The sequence below is a fragment of the Polistes dominula genome, unplaced genomic scaffold (assembly GCF_049000335.1).
Source record: "Polistes dominula isolate Pdom_NZ unplaced genomic scaffold, Pdom_raw_medaka contig_22, whole genome shotgun sequence".
NCBI classification, from domain to species: domain Eukaryota; kingdom Metazoa; phylum Arthropoda; class Insecta; order Hymenoptera; family Vespidae; genus Polistes; species Polistes dominula.
In genome coordinates this window covers 737591-754030 of record NW_028300966.1, presented here as the reverse complement: position 1 = coordinate 754030, position 16440 = coordinate 737591, and the positions used below count along the sequence as shown (strand labels likewise).

At 31.5% G+C, this 16440-nt stretch overlaps 2 protein-coding genes across 3 annotated transcripts; both read right to left on the bottom strand.

Annotated features, from left to right (window-relative positions):
• Positions 1–169: 169 nt before the first annotated feature.
• On the bottom strand, positions 170–4444 carry SelR (methionine sulfoxide reductase SelR). 2 transcript variants are annotated; one of them, XM_015332844.2, is made up of 3 exons: positions 3992–4444; positions 3218–3390; positions 170–1460 (listed from the first exon to the last, which is right to left on the bottom strand). In XM_015332844.2, exons 1-3 carry the CDS (start codon positions 4075–4077, stop codon positions 1279–1281), a joined length of 441 nt encoding a protein of 146 aa, XP_015188330.1. In that variant the 5' UTR covers positions 4078–4444; the 3' UTR covers positions 170–1278. The 2 variants fall into 2 exon arrangements, with proteins under 2 accessions (XP_015188330.1, XP_015188331.1); XM_015332845.2 differs by having other exon boundaries at positions 170–1424; positions 3992–4408.
• Positions 4445–4692: 248 nt separating this feature from the next.
• On the bottom strand, positions 4693–15867 carry LOC107072690 (uncharacterized). Its single transcript, XM_089173008.1, has 10 exons — positions 15729–15867; positions 14787–15628; positions 13919–14007; positions 13546–13710; positions 13337–13453; positions 12905–13246; positions 12225–12787; positions 11847–11992; positions 10263–11761; positions 4693–10144 (listed from the first exon to the last, which is right to left on the bottom strand). The coding sequence occupies exons 2-10, from the start codon at positions 14812–14814 to the stop codon at positions 6023–6025; spliced, it is 7071 nt and encodes a 2356-aa protein (XP_089029134.1). The 5' UTR covers positions 14815–15628; positions 15729–15867; the 3' UTR covers positions 4693–6022.
• Positions 15868–16440: the final 573 nt, after the last annotated feature.

Sequence of the window (16440 nt, the reverse complement as noted above, 5' to 3'; positions counted from 1 at the left end):
TAGTAATGAATGATTTCTCAGGAAAATATATATATATATATATATCTATTATAAACGATAAAGAAATCCATGAAATTGAATTGAAAATGGCAGATAAAAGATAACTATTGTAAAAAAAAAAAAAAAGAAAAAGGAAAAAGAAAAGAAGAAAAAAAAAATAAATAACGCCTAGAATTTTACGTATATATATTGTACTGTAACACCTTTTAGTTTGTTTTGAAATGTTACAATATAAGGAAACATTTTGTAACAAACAAATATTATAATATTTTATTACAATTATCCCTTAATGTTAATGTCCTTCCTTTTTAAAATCATTTATCTTAATATTCGTTGTTTGTCCGCAATAGACTCCTAAACTACTGAACTGATTTTCATAAAATTGTGCACACTGTGTGCAATTTCATCCAATTTGAAAGATAGGATAGTTTATATCTCAATTTATAATCGCAATATTATTTTATTGCGAATTATTTGTTTATTAACAAAGGTATCGGACTGATTGTGTGCACCCCTAGTAAAATATATAAAAGAACGAAGGTTACAAATAATAATAGCCCCATTTGATTCTTCGAATGGTTTTTTTTTTTTTAATATTGTTAGGATATATATATATATATATATATATATATATATAGTTAACTATTTACATATTGCAGCTTTTTTATACACATTTGTAAAAATAGTATGGACTCTTAGAAAATCATATTTTTATCACTTTTCTTTTTTTTTTTTTTTTTGTATTAATTGTATGATAATTATATATATATACATAATATGTTGCACAATTCAGATCTGATTATAAAAAAGACATATAATATCATGTTAGTTGAGTTAGAAATGATTACATCAAGGTGCAGTTGTATAATATGTATAGGGATATTATATCTTATATTATATAAGTCAAGCTTTTTTTGACTTTTAACTCGATACAATACCATCATCAGCATGGAAGCGCTGAAAGCTTAATAATTGTATGTCATATCAAATATGCTTTGTGAAACTTTAATTGACCATACTTATTAATAATATGAATATGCTAATTTGCAATTATTAATAACGCATTATATATATATATATACGTTGTTACAATTGAAGATAATCTTGTTTGTTTATAAAACAAGAAAGCGCAATTGATTGATGTTAAAGGAGAGATTCTTAATGAAAAAAAAAAAGAAAAAAAAAACTATCAAACTGCGTTTAAATGTTTTGAAGCTAACAGAAGAATTAATTGTAAAAAAAAAATGTCTCTCTTCTTTCTTCATTTAAAGAGAACATTTATTTCTTTTCTTCCCCTGCTGGATGAAAGAGTATCGAAGCAGAGTTGATGCAGAAACGCTTCCTCGTAGGTTTTGGACCATCGTTGAATACATGTCCCAGGTGTGAACCGCATTTTGAACAGGTCACTTCAGTCCGCACCATATCTGGGTTTGCGATCAGCAGTAGTAGATTGCCACCAACTACACGTCGTGTAGTGACGGGATTTTCGTGTTTCAATGGTGAGAGTGAAGTGGTTGGTAGCGGAGCAGTAGGAAGACAAAGGAAAGACAATAATAGAGTGTGATTAAACGCAGACCCACACCCTTTTGAGTAAACTTTCAAATGCCTCCCAGCAATAGTAGTGGCGAAGAAGTAGTAGGACTTATAAGTTACACTAATTAATATTTCTTACTTAAGTAGACATTTTTCCTACACAATATTACCTTGCATATAACAACTATTCTTCAAATTTATTCTATAGTAATCGTAGTTCCAATTTTTACTGATTGTAATTTATTCAATTTGAAGAAGTCAGTAGTTAAAGTTATTATTATTATTATTATTATTATACATATAATTTTTATTGATATACCTGCTGATCATCTTTTTATATTAATCAAAAAGTTATACAAATAACAATTGAATTTGTTAAAAGATGACTCTATTCTATTTTACAATGTAGTAATATGTAATGTTTCTTCTTCATTTGATATAATTTTACTACTATATATTGGCACATAAAAGATCATTATTATTCATCTACACCACATATATTACTGCGAAGGCTGTATTAGAAATAAAAAAAAATATATATATATATATATATAATTATTTAATTTTGATATTACTAAAGGCCACAGAGTAAAAATTATATTATAAGAAGCCACAATATTACAAAGTTATGTGCTATTTTATTTGCAAATATATTATTATAAGAGATGCTAGAACTACTATGTTTTTTTGTTGTTGTAATATATTAATTAGACGAAAAAAAGATTTATTGTTTGCAATTGATGTCTAACATTTCAGTAATAATAATAATTAAAAGAATTTGATGTAAGTCTAACACAATCACACTCTAAGCATGGACATGCAGGAAGAATATAAGGTATTAGGAATTCTGCCTTCCTTAGAATTTTATAGATTTAAAAAAATATAAAAAAAAACCAATGTAATATCTACAACATTTTACCCATGTACAAATAAAAGCCAGATCATATAATATACTATAAAAAAAAAACATATATTATATTATATCGTGTAATTAATCAATTTCAATATTATTTCAGTAATATACATGCAGAAATATTAAATGAATTATTCTAAACCAGTAGAAAGATATTTTCAACAAAATATTACATCCCTCTACTGATATATATATATATAGTACAATCTCACTAATCCGGCACTATTAAAAACCATAGAGTGCCGGATTATTGGAATGTTCGGATTACTGGATTATAGACGGTGCGTATAGGCGTAGAGGGGCGAGGGTGGCGCTGGCGGGGGTGCCGGATTATTGGACGTGTAGGTCTATTGAAGTGCCGGATTAGTGAGATTATACTATATATATATATATAATGATAAATAGATAGAGATTAGAATAGAACTACTAAGAAGGCAATGAAATATAAAAGAAATGGTTATAGGAAGGTTTTTAATGATGGATTAAGATTGTAATGTGTGAAGAGAGCGAAGACACCATAATAAGCAGGTAATGCTAAAATCTAATATCATAGATAGAGACTAAAGCTTTTAATTTCCCATTGATAAATCATTTGTATTTTCCATTAGATAATCATCAGTTTACCTGCATATCGTTAGATATCCTCGTATGATGTAAGAATAAAATGAATAAGGAAATACTACATCATTATGTCAAATATATGTATATATATGAGCATAATAGTTTATGAGCATTAAATGTAAATAATTAATGAAACAAGAGTTTGCTTACCATGAGAGGTATCTTTGGTTAACTTAATTCGTCCTTGATCTAAAACTTCATTAAATGCAGGCCAACCACATCCACTGTCATATTTAGTGTCAGAAGAGAATAATTCTTGATCACAGACGATACACGTGTATGTACCATTTTGATAAAATTTATTGTAGCAACCAGTGTATGGCCTGAGTAAAATAAAATATAATTATAATACACATTTATCATTCAGTATTACATTAAATTAAAAAGAGGTTAATTACAACATACGAAATGTTATTTTTAAACTACTTGGCCATGACGTAAAAAGACAGCGATCGCTCTTGAAAAAGTTATTTTTATCTGTGTCTATAACTAAATTGGCCTTCAACGTGATTTCATATTTAGTATTGAAAAAAATAAGTACTTACTAATCTTAAAATTATATGTGACAAGTATCATACATAAATGATAAACATTTGCAATTTATAAATAAAAATACAGTGAAAGATTGTAAAATATCATCTGACATAATTAGCTGATATAATAAATGACAATTTTGACATCAATATTGCGACATTGTGAAACTAAGAGAAAAGAGGATGATATAAAGCAGTGATAACGACGTTTCAAAGAAACTAACATATTATTTTAAGATGATAAAGTATAAATCACGTCAAATATATCTATGATAAATATATAATAAAAATAGAAAATTTGTTGTGTGTAAATTGGAAAAAGGAACAGCATAAGTTAACCAAAAAGATATAAGATGTAGAAAGAAAAAAATATATATATCATTGTGTCTACCTCTCGGTTCCTTTTTCTTGTGTCACGTGCCACTGTAACGGCGTCAAACGTTTTTTCAGCTCATCTTTATCAATTTCCGTGGTCATCCTTCTAATAGTAAAACCAATGTTCCTTATTACGCTGAAAGGTAATCGAAAACGCGCCAGTTTAACGTTTTATAATGCGTCAAAATGATAGACGCGTAGAAGTATTGGATACACGACCGGCGCACTCTTGACGCGTATTAAACGTACGACTGTCGCATCCTCCTAATTCGCGGGTAAACGTCGACTGTCGAAATGGCATCATGCGCGCGCATCCCAATCATTTGGCATTCGTAGCCCGCCATTCGTCGATCATTTCCCCCACTCTCACCTATCAAATGTGGCGGCGCTTCGAACTTTAAATCGAAATCGAACGCGCCTTTTCTAGAAAACGATACCATCATCCTTTCCTACTTTCGTTTAAAACTACTATTTATAGAATTACGAAAGAATATCGTATTTACTCTACTAATTCTTTTTTAACGTACCAATACCATCACTCTTCTAAAATATATTATTATTATTATTACTTTATTTTTATCTGCTTTATCGATTCATATTTTTCAAATTTTCTTTTTCCAAAGATTCCCTAACAACAGGGAATATATTATAATATTATTATAATAATATATACCAATAAAACAATTATTGGCTAATAGTATAATAAAGTAAAAATAATTTTGTAACAAACTGTGCTTTAATCTGTTGTCAATACATTTACAATATACATTTACAATATATTTGTATATATTTATAAGTTTTGATAAACCGCTCTACGACGGTACACGATTCTCAAATACAGGATTGATAGTTAATATATATATATATATATCTCGTATATATACATATATATATGTATATATATATATACGACAGCAATATGATACATACCTTCTCTCTGGTGCGTAGCTATACACATAATATATAGATAATGTTTTACTCGTATTTTATAATTTATATATTCGCTTGTAATGATCATATTCCAACGTATATTATACTATCATTATCCTTCGTCATTTCATTTTAATATTTTGGATTTTGAAAACTTACACACACCGAGCACATTATCTATAATAGATATGTATTTTATGTACAATGAAACGTGTTCTAACTTATAAGTAAACTTATATATATGTATATTTATATATATACTATATAACATACACTTTGCGATAGTGCACTCGGTACTATACATAACTTGTTTGTTTTTTTTAAATCATAATTTCGATACATTGATAAATCTAACGATTAGACTTCATCAATAAAACAGAAAATAGGAAAGGAAACTAATTAACAATGAATGGTAAAGTCGACAACAGTTCCTCTTATTCTACATATATTTAAATATTGCATAAAATATGTCCCGACATATCAAAGAAAAAACCAAAAAAAAAAAAAAAGAAAACGGAGAATGCTCATTAACTTCGAGGAACTTTTCGATAAAAAGTTATAACTTGAATTTTAGCTACACTTCATTTCTTTTGTAATGATTTTTTAAAAAACTATCAAAAATTCCCTAATATTATAAAGTGGGCTTATTTTTATATACATGCATACATAATACGTTAGTGAATAGAAAACAAAAGTTTATATTGACAATTTGTAAAAATGCTAAACGAATAAGTATTAATAATAAAAAAAAAAAAATACAAAAAAAAAAACGAGAAAATGTAACATGAAAGAAGACAAAGTTTCGGTGGAAATATTGCTATGTTAATAATAGTATAAATAACAATAATAGTCATTTTTTCTTGGAATTAAATCAAAAATAATAAAAGCCTAAAATAATTGTAATTATAATTACACTATTATATTTGTCATTCGTTTATACTCATTACTATTATAATTTTATATTACTTTCATATTTGAAACATTAATGAACTTCGATTTTAAAGAAGAACATTGTCTTTAAATTAAAATATATATATATATATATATATATGTAAAACAATATGTCCACCGAAATATTATGTAATGTGTAAAATATACTTTATATCAATTGTAATGGCTAAAGCCAGGACGGTCTATGATGATGTGGTGGTTGTAGAGCATAAAAGGAATGAAGATATTGTTGATAGGCAGGATCCACTGTTAGATTTGGACCATGAGGTGGAACGTAAGCAGATACGTGGGGCCCATAAGCAGCTGATCTTTGTGCAGAATGAAGAAATGGATGAGGTGCATAATTTCTTGGAGTTTGATTACTAAGTTTGTTACAAGATGATTGCACAGTATCTGTTACTGGTACAACTTGCTGTTGCTGCTGTTGTTGTTGCTGTTGTTGTCTAAGCGCCATACTGTAATAAGAATTCGTGTTACGAAATTCATCTAAAAACGCAAATGCTGCTGCTGCAGCAGATGCATCCTTATCGTAAAAGGGTGAACTGCTTGTGGCGGTACTGGTTGGTGCAGCAAAATTGAAGGCACTCCCACTTGGCGGTATTACCGAAGTATTTTTTAAGCCAATGTCTCCAGGAGTGCCTGAATATTGAGAAAAATTCGGTATACTGCCGCTCGCTTGTTGATCTGTACTAACTGTAGACGATAAGGCAGTGACATTTTGTTGTTCTTGTTGTTGCTGTTTACTCTTTTTACTTTTCTTCGCCCTAGTCGTAACCGGTGCAGGAGGTGCTGCTGTTGTTTCTCCCACTCTTCTTGGCATTGACAATATTCCTGATGAATTTTTGGCTGCTGCATTTTGTATACTTTGTAAGAGATTCAAATCCAATTCAGCGGTCCCCGATACAGGACTACGTGCATAAGTCAAATGTTCTGGTTTTGCTGGTGGTGGTCTAGGAATTGTTAATAATTGTTGTTCTTTATTAGTACGACTTACTAAACCTAAACCCAATCGTGCATATGCAGGACTGGTGGCAACTGAATCTGCTAAAGTTCCAACAAATACACTTTCAAATTGACTAGCTGAAACTGCTTCTGGTTGTGAAAGTGCTATCATTGAATCATAAATAAATTGTTCTTGTCCAGGTCGTATAGTAGATTCTTGTGGCATAGCGCGCGATGATTCATTTGACGATTCATTATATACACGCTTTTTTACAGGAGGAAGATTGCCACTTGTTGTGCTTGAAGTTCCACCACTAGCAGCTTTCGAGCCAGCATCAAAATAATGTGGACTGTGATATACTGGTCTAGAATTAGTTACAGGATATCCCGAAAGTTGAAATCCACTTTGATAAAGTGACTCATGTGCAGTTAAATTTTGTTGAAATGCTAAAAGCTGTGATTGATCTTGTGCTTGAATTTGATCTCCGGTACTTGCATTTTTGTTAAGGAACGTTCTTTGTTGAGTATATTTTTGAACATTTACAGAATCACTAAGATCAGTAAAATTTGGTCGTTCTTGCAATGTTTGCTGTGATTGCTGTTGCGATTGTTGTTGTTGTTGTTGTTGTTGTTGCTGCTGTTGTTGCTGTTGTTGCTGCTGCTGTTGTTGTTGTTGTGATGGTGGTGGTTCTTGATTACCATGTCTACTACTCGATCTTTGCATATCACTGTTAGAAAAATTATTTGGATATGCTGAAGGAAATTGATTCGTAGGTTGATAAATTTGATGATTGGTATTCAAATTCATTGACGATTCTGGCTGAACGATAAAATTGCGTTGTTCCTCAGGCGAAGTTTTATCACTATTATTAGACTTCAAAAATTCTTGTCTCCTTTCCGATTCATTCACTGACAATGTAGGAGATTGTAAATATGAATGAGTTTGCTTAAAGTTTTGTGAATAACTTGAAGATGCTGCTATCGTGTTTGACGTATAATCCTCAGGAGCTTTTGGTTGAGATTGCGCATAATTCGTAGCTTGTTGTGGAGGTGATTGTAAGTATGTAGTAGATTGTTGTTGAGAGGTACATACAGATTTCTGTTGAGGAGAAGGTTGAGAATAAACATGCGATGGTTGAGGAGATGGTTGAGGATAACTTACTCCTGCTGCTTGTTGCTGTGGAGACAATTGTGAATAGTTAGGTGGTGTTTGGGGTGAATGTAATGGATGAGAATATGTAGGTGGTGGTTGTTGAGGAGATGGCTGAGAATAATTAGGCGGTTTTTGAGGGGATGGTTGAGAATAATTAGGCGGTGGTTGTTGAGGAGATGGTTGAGAATAAGTAGGCGGTGGTTGTTGAGGAGATGGTTGAGAATAATTAGGTGGTGGTTGCTGAGGAGATGGTTGAGAATAAGTAGGTGGTGGTTGTTGAGGAGAAGGTTGAGAATAATTCGGTGGTGGTTGCTGAGGAGAAGGTTGAGAATAATTAGGTGGTGGTTGTTGAGGAGATGGTTGAGAATAGGAATTGTTTTGTGGCGAAGGTTGAGAATAGGAAACTTGTGCTTGTGGAGAAGATTGAGAGTACGCAGGTGGCGTTTGTGGAGAGTGTTGCGAGAATGTTTGTATTTGTTGTGGAGATGTTTGTGAAAAGTTTTGTGGCTTTGGAGATGTTTGTGAATATGCTGGGAGTGGTTGAGGTGATGGTTGAGAGAAATTATTTGAATGTGTTTGAGGCGAAGGCTGTGAAAAATGTGGAGATTGTGTAGGCTGCTGTGAATATACTGGTGGTGGTTGAGGAGAAGCTCGAGAATATACAGTCGATTGTTGTGGAGAAGATTGTGGAAATGGAGAATGTTGTTGAGGCGAAGATGGTCGTGAATAATTCGAAGGTGCCTGAGGAGAAGGTTGAGAATACGGAGAATGTTGTTGCTGTGGCGAAGGATGTGAAAAGTTAGACGTTGCTTGTGGAGAGTTTTGAGAATAATTGATAGATGAACTTGGTTGAGGAGAAGGTTGAGAATATTTTGGCGTAGTTGACTGTTGAGGCGATGGTTGGGAATAATTAGATGGTGCTTGAGGTGAAGGCTGTGAAAAAACTGGATGTAATGGTTGTGGAGAGTGTTGAGAATACCCGGCGGATTGAGTTTGGTTAGTAGACGATATTTGTTGTGGGTAAGGTTCACTTTGTGATGAACCTTGTGGAAAATTATTTTGAGCAGAGAATGTAGGAGACAGCTGTCGATAAGCTTCGTTAGAATTTTCTTGGGATGATGTTTTTGGATATACTTGAGGAGTTTGGGATGGTATCTGAGGATATATTGGAGTTTGTTCATATGACGCAGGAGATGGATATGCTGGAGACAATGGATGATTTTGGGGTGATGGAGTAGGAGGTAATTGGGCACTATATCTCGGCGGTGTAGCATAATAGGGACTATTATAAGGACTACTACCAGTCGACAAAGCATCCTGATAAAATCCAGCACCTCGTATTTGTGTCTCAGTTGTAGTCACTACAGGTTGATTTTGCGGTGATCGACCAGAATAGCGGCCCGGTGGAGATTCTTGTGAAAAACTAGAAAGTGATTCACTTAAACTGCTACCACCTGTGCTCATGCGTCTAGGTCTATTGCAGATCGTTTCTTGTACTTCTCCATCTTTCTTTGGCACGCCTTCTTCTACCTCTTCGTCTTTCTTTTTTGATTTTGGTGCCCCAAAAGCTTTGAACCAAGCACTTAAATTTGGCGTTGTAGATTTTTGCTTTTGAACTTCTTCTGTACAAACATTATTATCCTTGGTTTCTTCCACTGTTGTCAATGGTAATATTGTCCCTTTGTTAGCAGGTAATTTTTCTTCAACAGTATTCGATGTTGAATTTACCGATACTGCAGTATGATCATCCTCTTCATCGTCATTTGAAAAATTAGGATTTGGTGATGAGACTAAACCTTTACAGATTAATTGTATTGAATCAGCGTTCTTCAATACAGTTCCTAAACTAAGTTTTGGTTCCTCTTTAACATCTGTACTAGGTTTAACATTATCACTAGTAGATTGATGAGTAGGTATATCACTAACATTGGAAGAAGATAAATTTAATGGTTTCTTTAATAATAAATTTCCCTTGCTTTTACCAGGTTGTAAACGATCTATAGTACGTTGTATTTTTTTTGGTCTAGTTGGGCCATGAGGTCCAAAAATTTTAATTGAACTTGGTCGTTTTCTTGGAGCTTCTAACTTTGGTCCTGATTTGTTCGATTCAATGGAGGAATGAAATACTGGTGAATCACTTCCAGAAGAAAATTCCGAAAGTCTAGGTGCATCGTCAAGCCATTTGTTTATATCCTATTATTAAAAAAACAAAAACAAAAAAAAAACAATTATATATTACATTGATAAAATATAATATTTTATTATAAATAATTTAATTTAATAATAAATAAAAGAAACATTTATAACTTACATTAAGCGTTTGCTCTGTTGCTTGATTTAAGGCTTGTATTGCTGAACTTTCTTCTTTACCAAATGCTTTGGTATGTCTAACTTGTGAATTTTTTGTTTTCTTACCATCACTTATTTCATGGTTGTGACTCTTATTTGAGTCTCCTATAGCAACCAACTTTTCATCTTTTACGCCCTTTTTAGACTTCAATCGTTTTAAATTGACTTTATCTCCATCATGTAATGTACTACCATTTGAAGGCACTTTTTTTGAGTATGCACTCTGAATATCTTTCTTTTTCTGCTTTTCCTTTTCATGTTTTAATTTTTCCTCACGACGTCTTTCACTTACCTTATCTTTCAAACTATCAAGTGACTCCAAATCTTTATTATTTACTAACGCAGCAAGTTTCTTACAAGTATCAAATTGTTTTGACTTTTGTATATTTGTTTCTATTTCTACTTCTTTGGAATCTACAAGATCTGTTAATTCGCCATTGTTTACATTTTCTTCAGTCTTCTGTTTTGATTTTTTGTCCTTTTCCTTTTCTTTTTCTTTTTCTTTCGTTATAGTCTTACCATCGAATTCCTCGTCCGATTTGACATTTATTTTTGTTTCCTCTTTATCCTTTTTATTACGATTTTTCTTTACCTTTACGTGCAGAGATTTATCTGTAGTATTATTATCTTGAGATTCTACTCGTTTTAATTTACACTTCTTTGCATTTTCTGCTATTAATGTATTCTCAAGTTCTTTCTTTTCTATCTTTCTACTTCTACTTTTTGCAATAATAGATGGTTCATAACTTTCTTCAAAATCTTCTTTTCGTTTTTTCCCTTCCTTACCAGAACGAATGATCTCTACATCTTTTTTTTGCTGATGTTTATTCTTTTTATTAGCAGCACGTTTAAGTTCTTCTGGTTCTTTAGGAGGCGGCAGCTTTTTCGTTTTTAATAAAACATTGTTTGTATTAATATGTTGTTTTTTACCTTTTGATTTGACGACATTAGTATTTAATAATGGTTTGTCAATTTCTTCTTCCTCCTGTGTATTTCGTTCTTCCTTTTTTATCACTGTATCTTCTTCCTCTTCCTCTTCTTCCTCACCTTCCTCCTCTTCCTCACCTTCCTCCTCCTCCTCCCCCTCCTCCCCCTCTTCTTCTACTATATCTTCTGTCTTTATTTTCTTAGCTTTTCTTTTACCTCTTTTTTTTTTGGTAAATTTTAAATTTTTACTTGGTTTCTCTTCTTCATCTTCCACGATAATTTTTGATTTTGCTCGAGTTGTTTCGCTTTTAACAGATTTCGATTTTTTCGTCGTAGACTTTTTTATGCCCTTTTTTACATTATGCTGCATCGTAGAAGGTGAAGTAGTAGTCACAGGATAAGAAACAGACGAAGGAGACATAGATGCTGATCTTGTCGATGAAAGATCTTCATCACTCGATGCTTCAGATTCCAAATAACGATTAACTGCCTTATCAAATGCTTCTTTTAAATTAATTGCCATTTCAGTATATTCTAAAATTCAACATATAAATATAAATTAATATATTTGATTAATTATTGATATAATTTCTATTCTTAAGATTTAAATATTACTAACCATTATCAGAACCATTATATTGTCTGCAATTGTCTACAATAAGGCGAAAATCACGTTTGAATAGACTTAAACTTTTATAAGATCCACCTTCCAATTTTTCTTCCATTGTGCTAAGATCCATTGGTCTTCGTACCACGCTATAATATCTGTGAATAATAAAATTCATTTGAAACACTTGCACTGACAAAGAATCCACCATCCACGTGCATAACAACACGTCGTTGGTTATTCTGTGATGTTATGCATGATACAATTTCATCTCTTTTTACATATATAAATATTTAATTATTCTAAATGATATAAATATATATATATATATATATATATATATATATATATATATATATATATATATATAATTGGTATATTCGTGCTTACCTAGGAGCATACTCTTCATCCACAGGATCAATGAATGGCCATGCGTCCACATGATCTTTTAAGCTTTCAAGTACTTTATGCATACCTACACGACGTTCCTCCTCTTCGATTCCAAATGAATATCCATATTTATATCCATAATTAGAAGAAACATAATTATCACCATGACTACTAATGCCTTTCTTCTTTTCCAAATTTTCAACTTCATCTCTAGTGTGTATCACAATTTGACCAACTGCAGATGCTAATGAATTATTAGTTTGTCTACCTTTCTTTTGTATAGGTGGTACACTTAAAGGTGGTGAACTTTTATCTTTAACATAAACATTCTTAGCACTCTGTGAACTTCTCTTAGCTCCTTTACTATTCTTCGTTTTAATCTTTGATCTGACCATGACTGTTTCCATTTGAGTCGCAGGCTCGTGACTACGAAGTACCCTTGAATTATTATGTTGTAGAAGTTTACGCCTTTGTTGTTTCTCTTTCAAATCAAAAAGTTTTGGTATTTCAGGCATAAAATCTTCTGATAAGGTACGATAAAGCTTACGCTCTGTATCGTATTCCTAAAAAAAAAAACAAACAAACAAATACAATATAATAAATAATTCATATTTTTGGATGATTGAATATTACTCGTTTATCATCATCATCATTATCGGTGGAAAATATATCAAACTTACTGAATCACGAAATTTTTCAACCAAACGACTCCAATCTTGTTGAGTAAAACAAACAACCTGCCATACACTTTCCCTTTCGTTATTTGTTTTATATATTAGATTATTATCTTCCTCCTTCTCCTCCTCTTCCTCTTCCTTTTTCGCCACTCTGTTCCGTCGTTTTTTACGTTTTTTCTCTCTTGATTTGTTGCTCTGTTTAAATGAGGTACTAACAGTAGTATCGATATAATCCTCCCTGTACAATCGAGTGCCGTAGAAGTACCAATATGCAGAGTTCTTACGATCATGACCCAATGGTTCAACTCGCAGACTATCTGAGTCCAGATTACTTAAAGATTGCTCCTATTTAAATATTATATATATATATATATATATATACATTTAACATAACATTTATTATATTAAAGATAATTATTATAGATGAATACTTACTACGTCTTCAGCGTCTAATCTGAAGTCACAAAGAGCACGTAATATTTCTACCTTTTGACGAAGTGGCAATAATTCAAAGTCTACATCTGTATTAAATGGATTTTCACATTTATATTCCTATAAGAAAAAAATATACATTTCAATATAAACAACATTGTCAAATAATCAATGTTGATATTAATGTAAACATTAAAAGATATTATATTTACCTGACATTTTTTTCGGAACAATCTACGAAGAAACATTTGATAATTAAAAGTAGAGATGTCATTGCGAGTATCGTTAGGTAAACAACCTTCTAATAATTTTACTATTAATTCTTGTACTAAACGACCTTCTGTACCTCCATCCGTTAACAAAGCTTCTTCCAAATCCTAAGAAAACATAATATATATATATATATTAAAATAAACATATAAAAAAAGTACACACTTTGCAAATGTTTTGCAAATGAATGTACTTTTGTACACACTTTGCAAAACAGCAATACCAAGGTATATTTAGCATAAAAACAATTGTTTAAATAATATAAGCTATGTTTACTTAATGTTTACAATTAGAAATGAGTATATAATTAAATACCTCAATATCAAAGTCTAGAAGATTAAAGGCAGCTCTAAATAATGAACAGAAGTGTGCTATACTTGGCACCTCCCACCACGATTGTATGTCTACACACAAAAAAAAAAAAGAAAAAATACAATAAAATATTAATATTATTCTTATTTTCAATTATTACATTTCAATATTTTATCACATTTCTTACAAGTAATATTATATCAATTCTAACGAATGAATTATTTTCAAATATAAATCCTAACCAACATTATCATAATAACAATAGTTTTTGTTCTAATAACGCATAAATAAACTTTTAATAACAGATGTAGAATGGAGAGCTATTAAATTGTTTTTTTTCACTGTATCATAATATTGTATAAAGTTGTATAATTTCATATGTGTCATATATATATAGATATACTATTAATGCTTTTTTTTATTAATGTTAATTTTCAATAAATTAATTCAAACACATGAGAAATCATTTATATTCTTTAAACAAATCAAAATACTACAAATTGTCTACTATTTTTTTCTTTTTCTTTTTTTTTTTTTGAGATCACACATTCTGCACAATTTAGAAAAATAGCCTAACATATTATACTAAAAAAGGTATTAAAAGTTGATAATTGAATTAATCAAAATTATACGTTATGATATTACAAACTGAAATGTAATAAAATTGATTAATTGTTAATAAAATGGTATCACCTAAATTAATAATAATATAAATTAATGATAGTATAAGAAAGTTAATCAAAATGACAACTTATCCGTTAAAGAATATTATAGATATAGATATATAGTTATATAGTTATATATACATATATATATATAAAGAGTATTCTGGTGATAATGAAGATCAATTATATAGTTATCTAGGACTCACCTAGGATCCCTATAAAAGTGGGAAACATAACCCGTCGTGTGGCGGGTAAACCGGGTAAATCACGTCAAGGCGTTGAAGGTTGCAGAATAACAAGGAGAGGAGGACGATGCTCCTCCTCTTAGGCATAAAAGTCGTTGATCGACTTTTATCGGTAGATTCGAGAAACACGCCGAGAATGAAATAATAAAATTGAATTGAACAACGGGACAAGGTCGATCCTTGTTAAAATACTTGGATACAATTCGTTGAAGCACAACACCCGTAGTAGTCCTCTACGTAAAAGAGCGGGTAATCGCATTTCCACATAGCTCATTGCATTCCGTCGTCACGAGCACGAACAACAGCTAAGCGCATTTGTACATTGTGTCCCTTTTATTTCCCTAACTATACCCAATGGATAATTTTAATTAAACACTTATCCCCTGTGCACGGCTATTCAGCCGATTGTTAACGATGTACACGGACACACTACGATGACGACGACGACGACGACCATTATCTATTTGGGGAAAAATGTTCAACTCAAAACAACCACCAGTTTCGCATTGTTCAAGACGCAAAACTATATATACGCACATAAGTTCCATCAACTTCAAATTAAACGGATATACCTCGATGCATCATCATCTATCTCCCACGTTATTTCGTCTTAACACTTATAATATAATCTCCCTTTTTTTTTTTTTTTTTTTTTTTTTTTTATAAACAATTCTTCCTACTTTGTCGGCTGCTACTATTGTATCTTCATCCACCTCTTCATCGTAGTCGTAGTCGTCATCATCATCCCTAGTCACCGTTGATAGTAGTCGTCGTAGATGTTAAGTCGTAATCGTTGGTAGCCGCTAAATACGATACAAGAGAAACACGATATACAAGTACGGAAATGTTGAACAGCACGAAACCAGTACGGATAAGTGCGGACCACCGGACTATTCAACTTACCACTATCAAATCTGAACAACTATTGCGGGCGTATACCGTAGAACACGCATTATATAGAATCACGTTGGTCAGACTTTCTTCTTGACCATTTTCACAATTTCAGTGCTGCAACATAACAATGTTCATTACATAGTTACCAGTGTTCCCATCCATCAAATAATTATCGTAAACGTCACATAATTTAAATCATTGTACAATCGTACATCCAATTTTGATTATGTGACAGTAATCTACGATAATATGAGACGAGTACGATAATTATATGATAATTTGAAGTAAGTTTAATTGATAATATTTCGTATTGAAATATTTTTATCCTCCATTGGTTTGAAATATGAGGCAGCGCCTCACCAGAATACTATTGTTCTTTACTGAGAATAATACTTTCATGAAAATTTTCCTTACCGACGTCATCACATTTTTTTTTCATTAGAAATTTGAATAATGTGCTGTGCGCGCGCCTTAATTTCAACCAATTAAGAATCAATAAATGTTATTTATGCATACGATAATTTTTTGGTAAACCCATCAATTTTACGGCACTGTGTCGATCAGACGGGCTAAAGTCTCTAGGAACATTGATAGTTACTTTTAGTTTGAATAAACTAACCAATGCTTGACCAGTATCGATAACAATCTTTTTATTAATTGGTCACCCTGATTGTATACATTCTATTTGAAATTTTCTAATTATGAACAATACAATTACAAA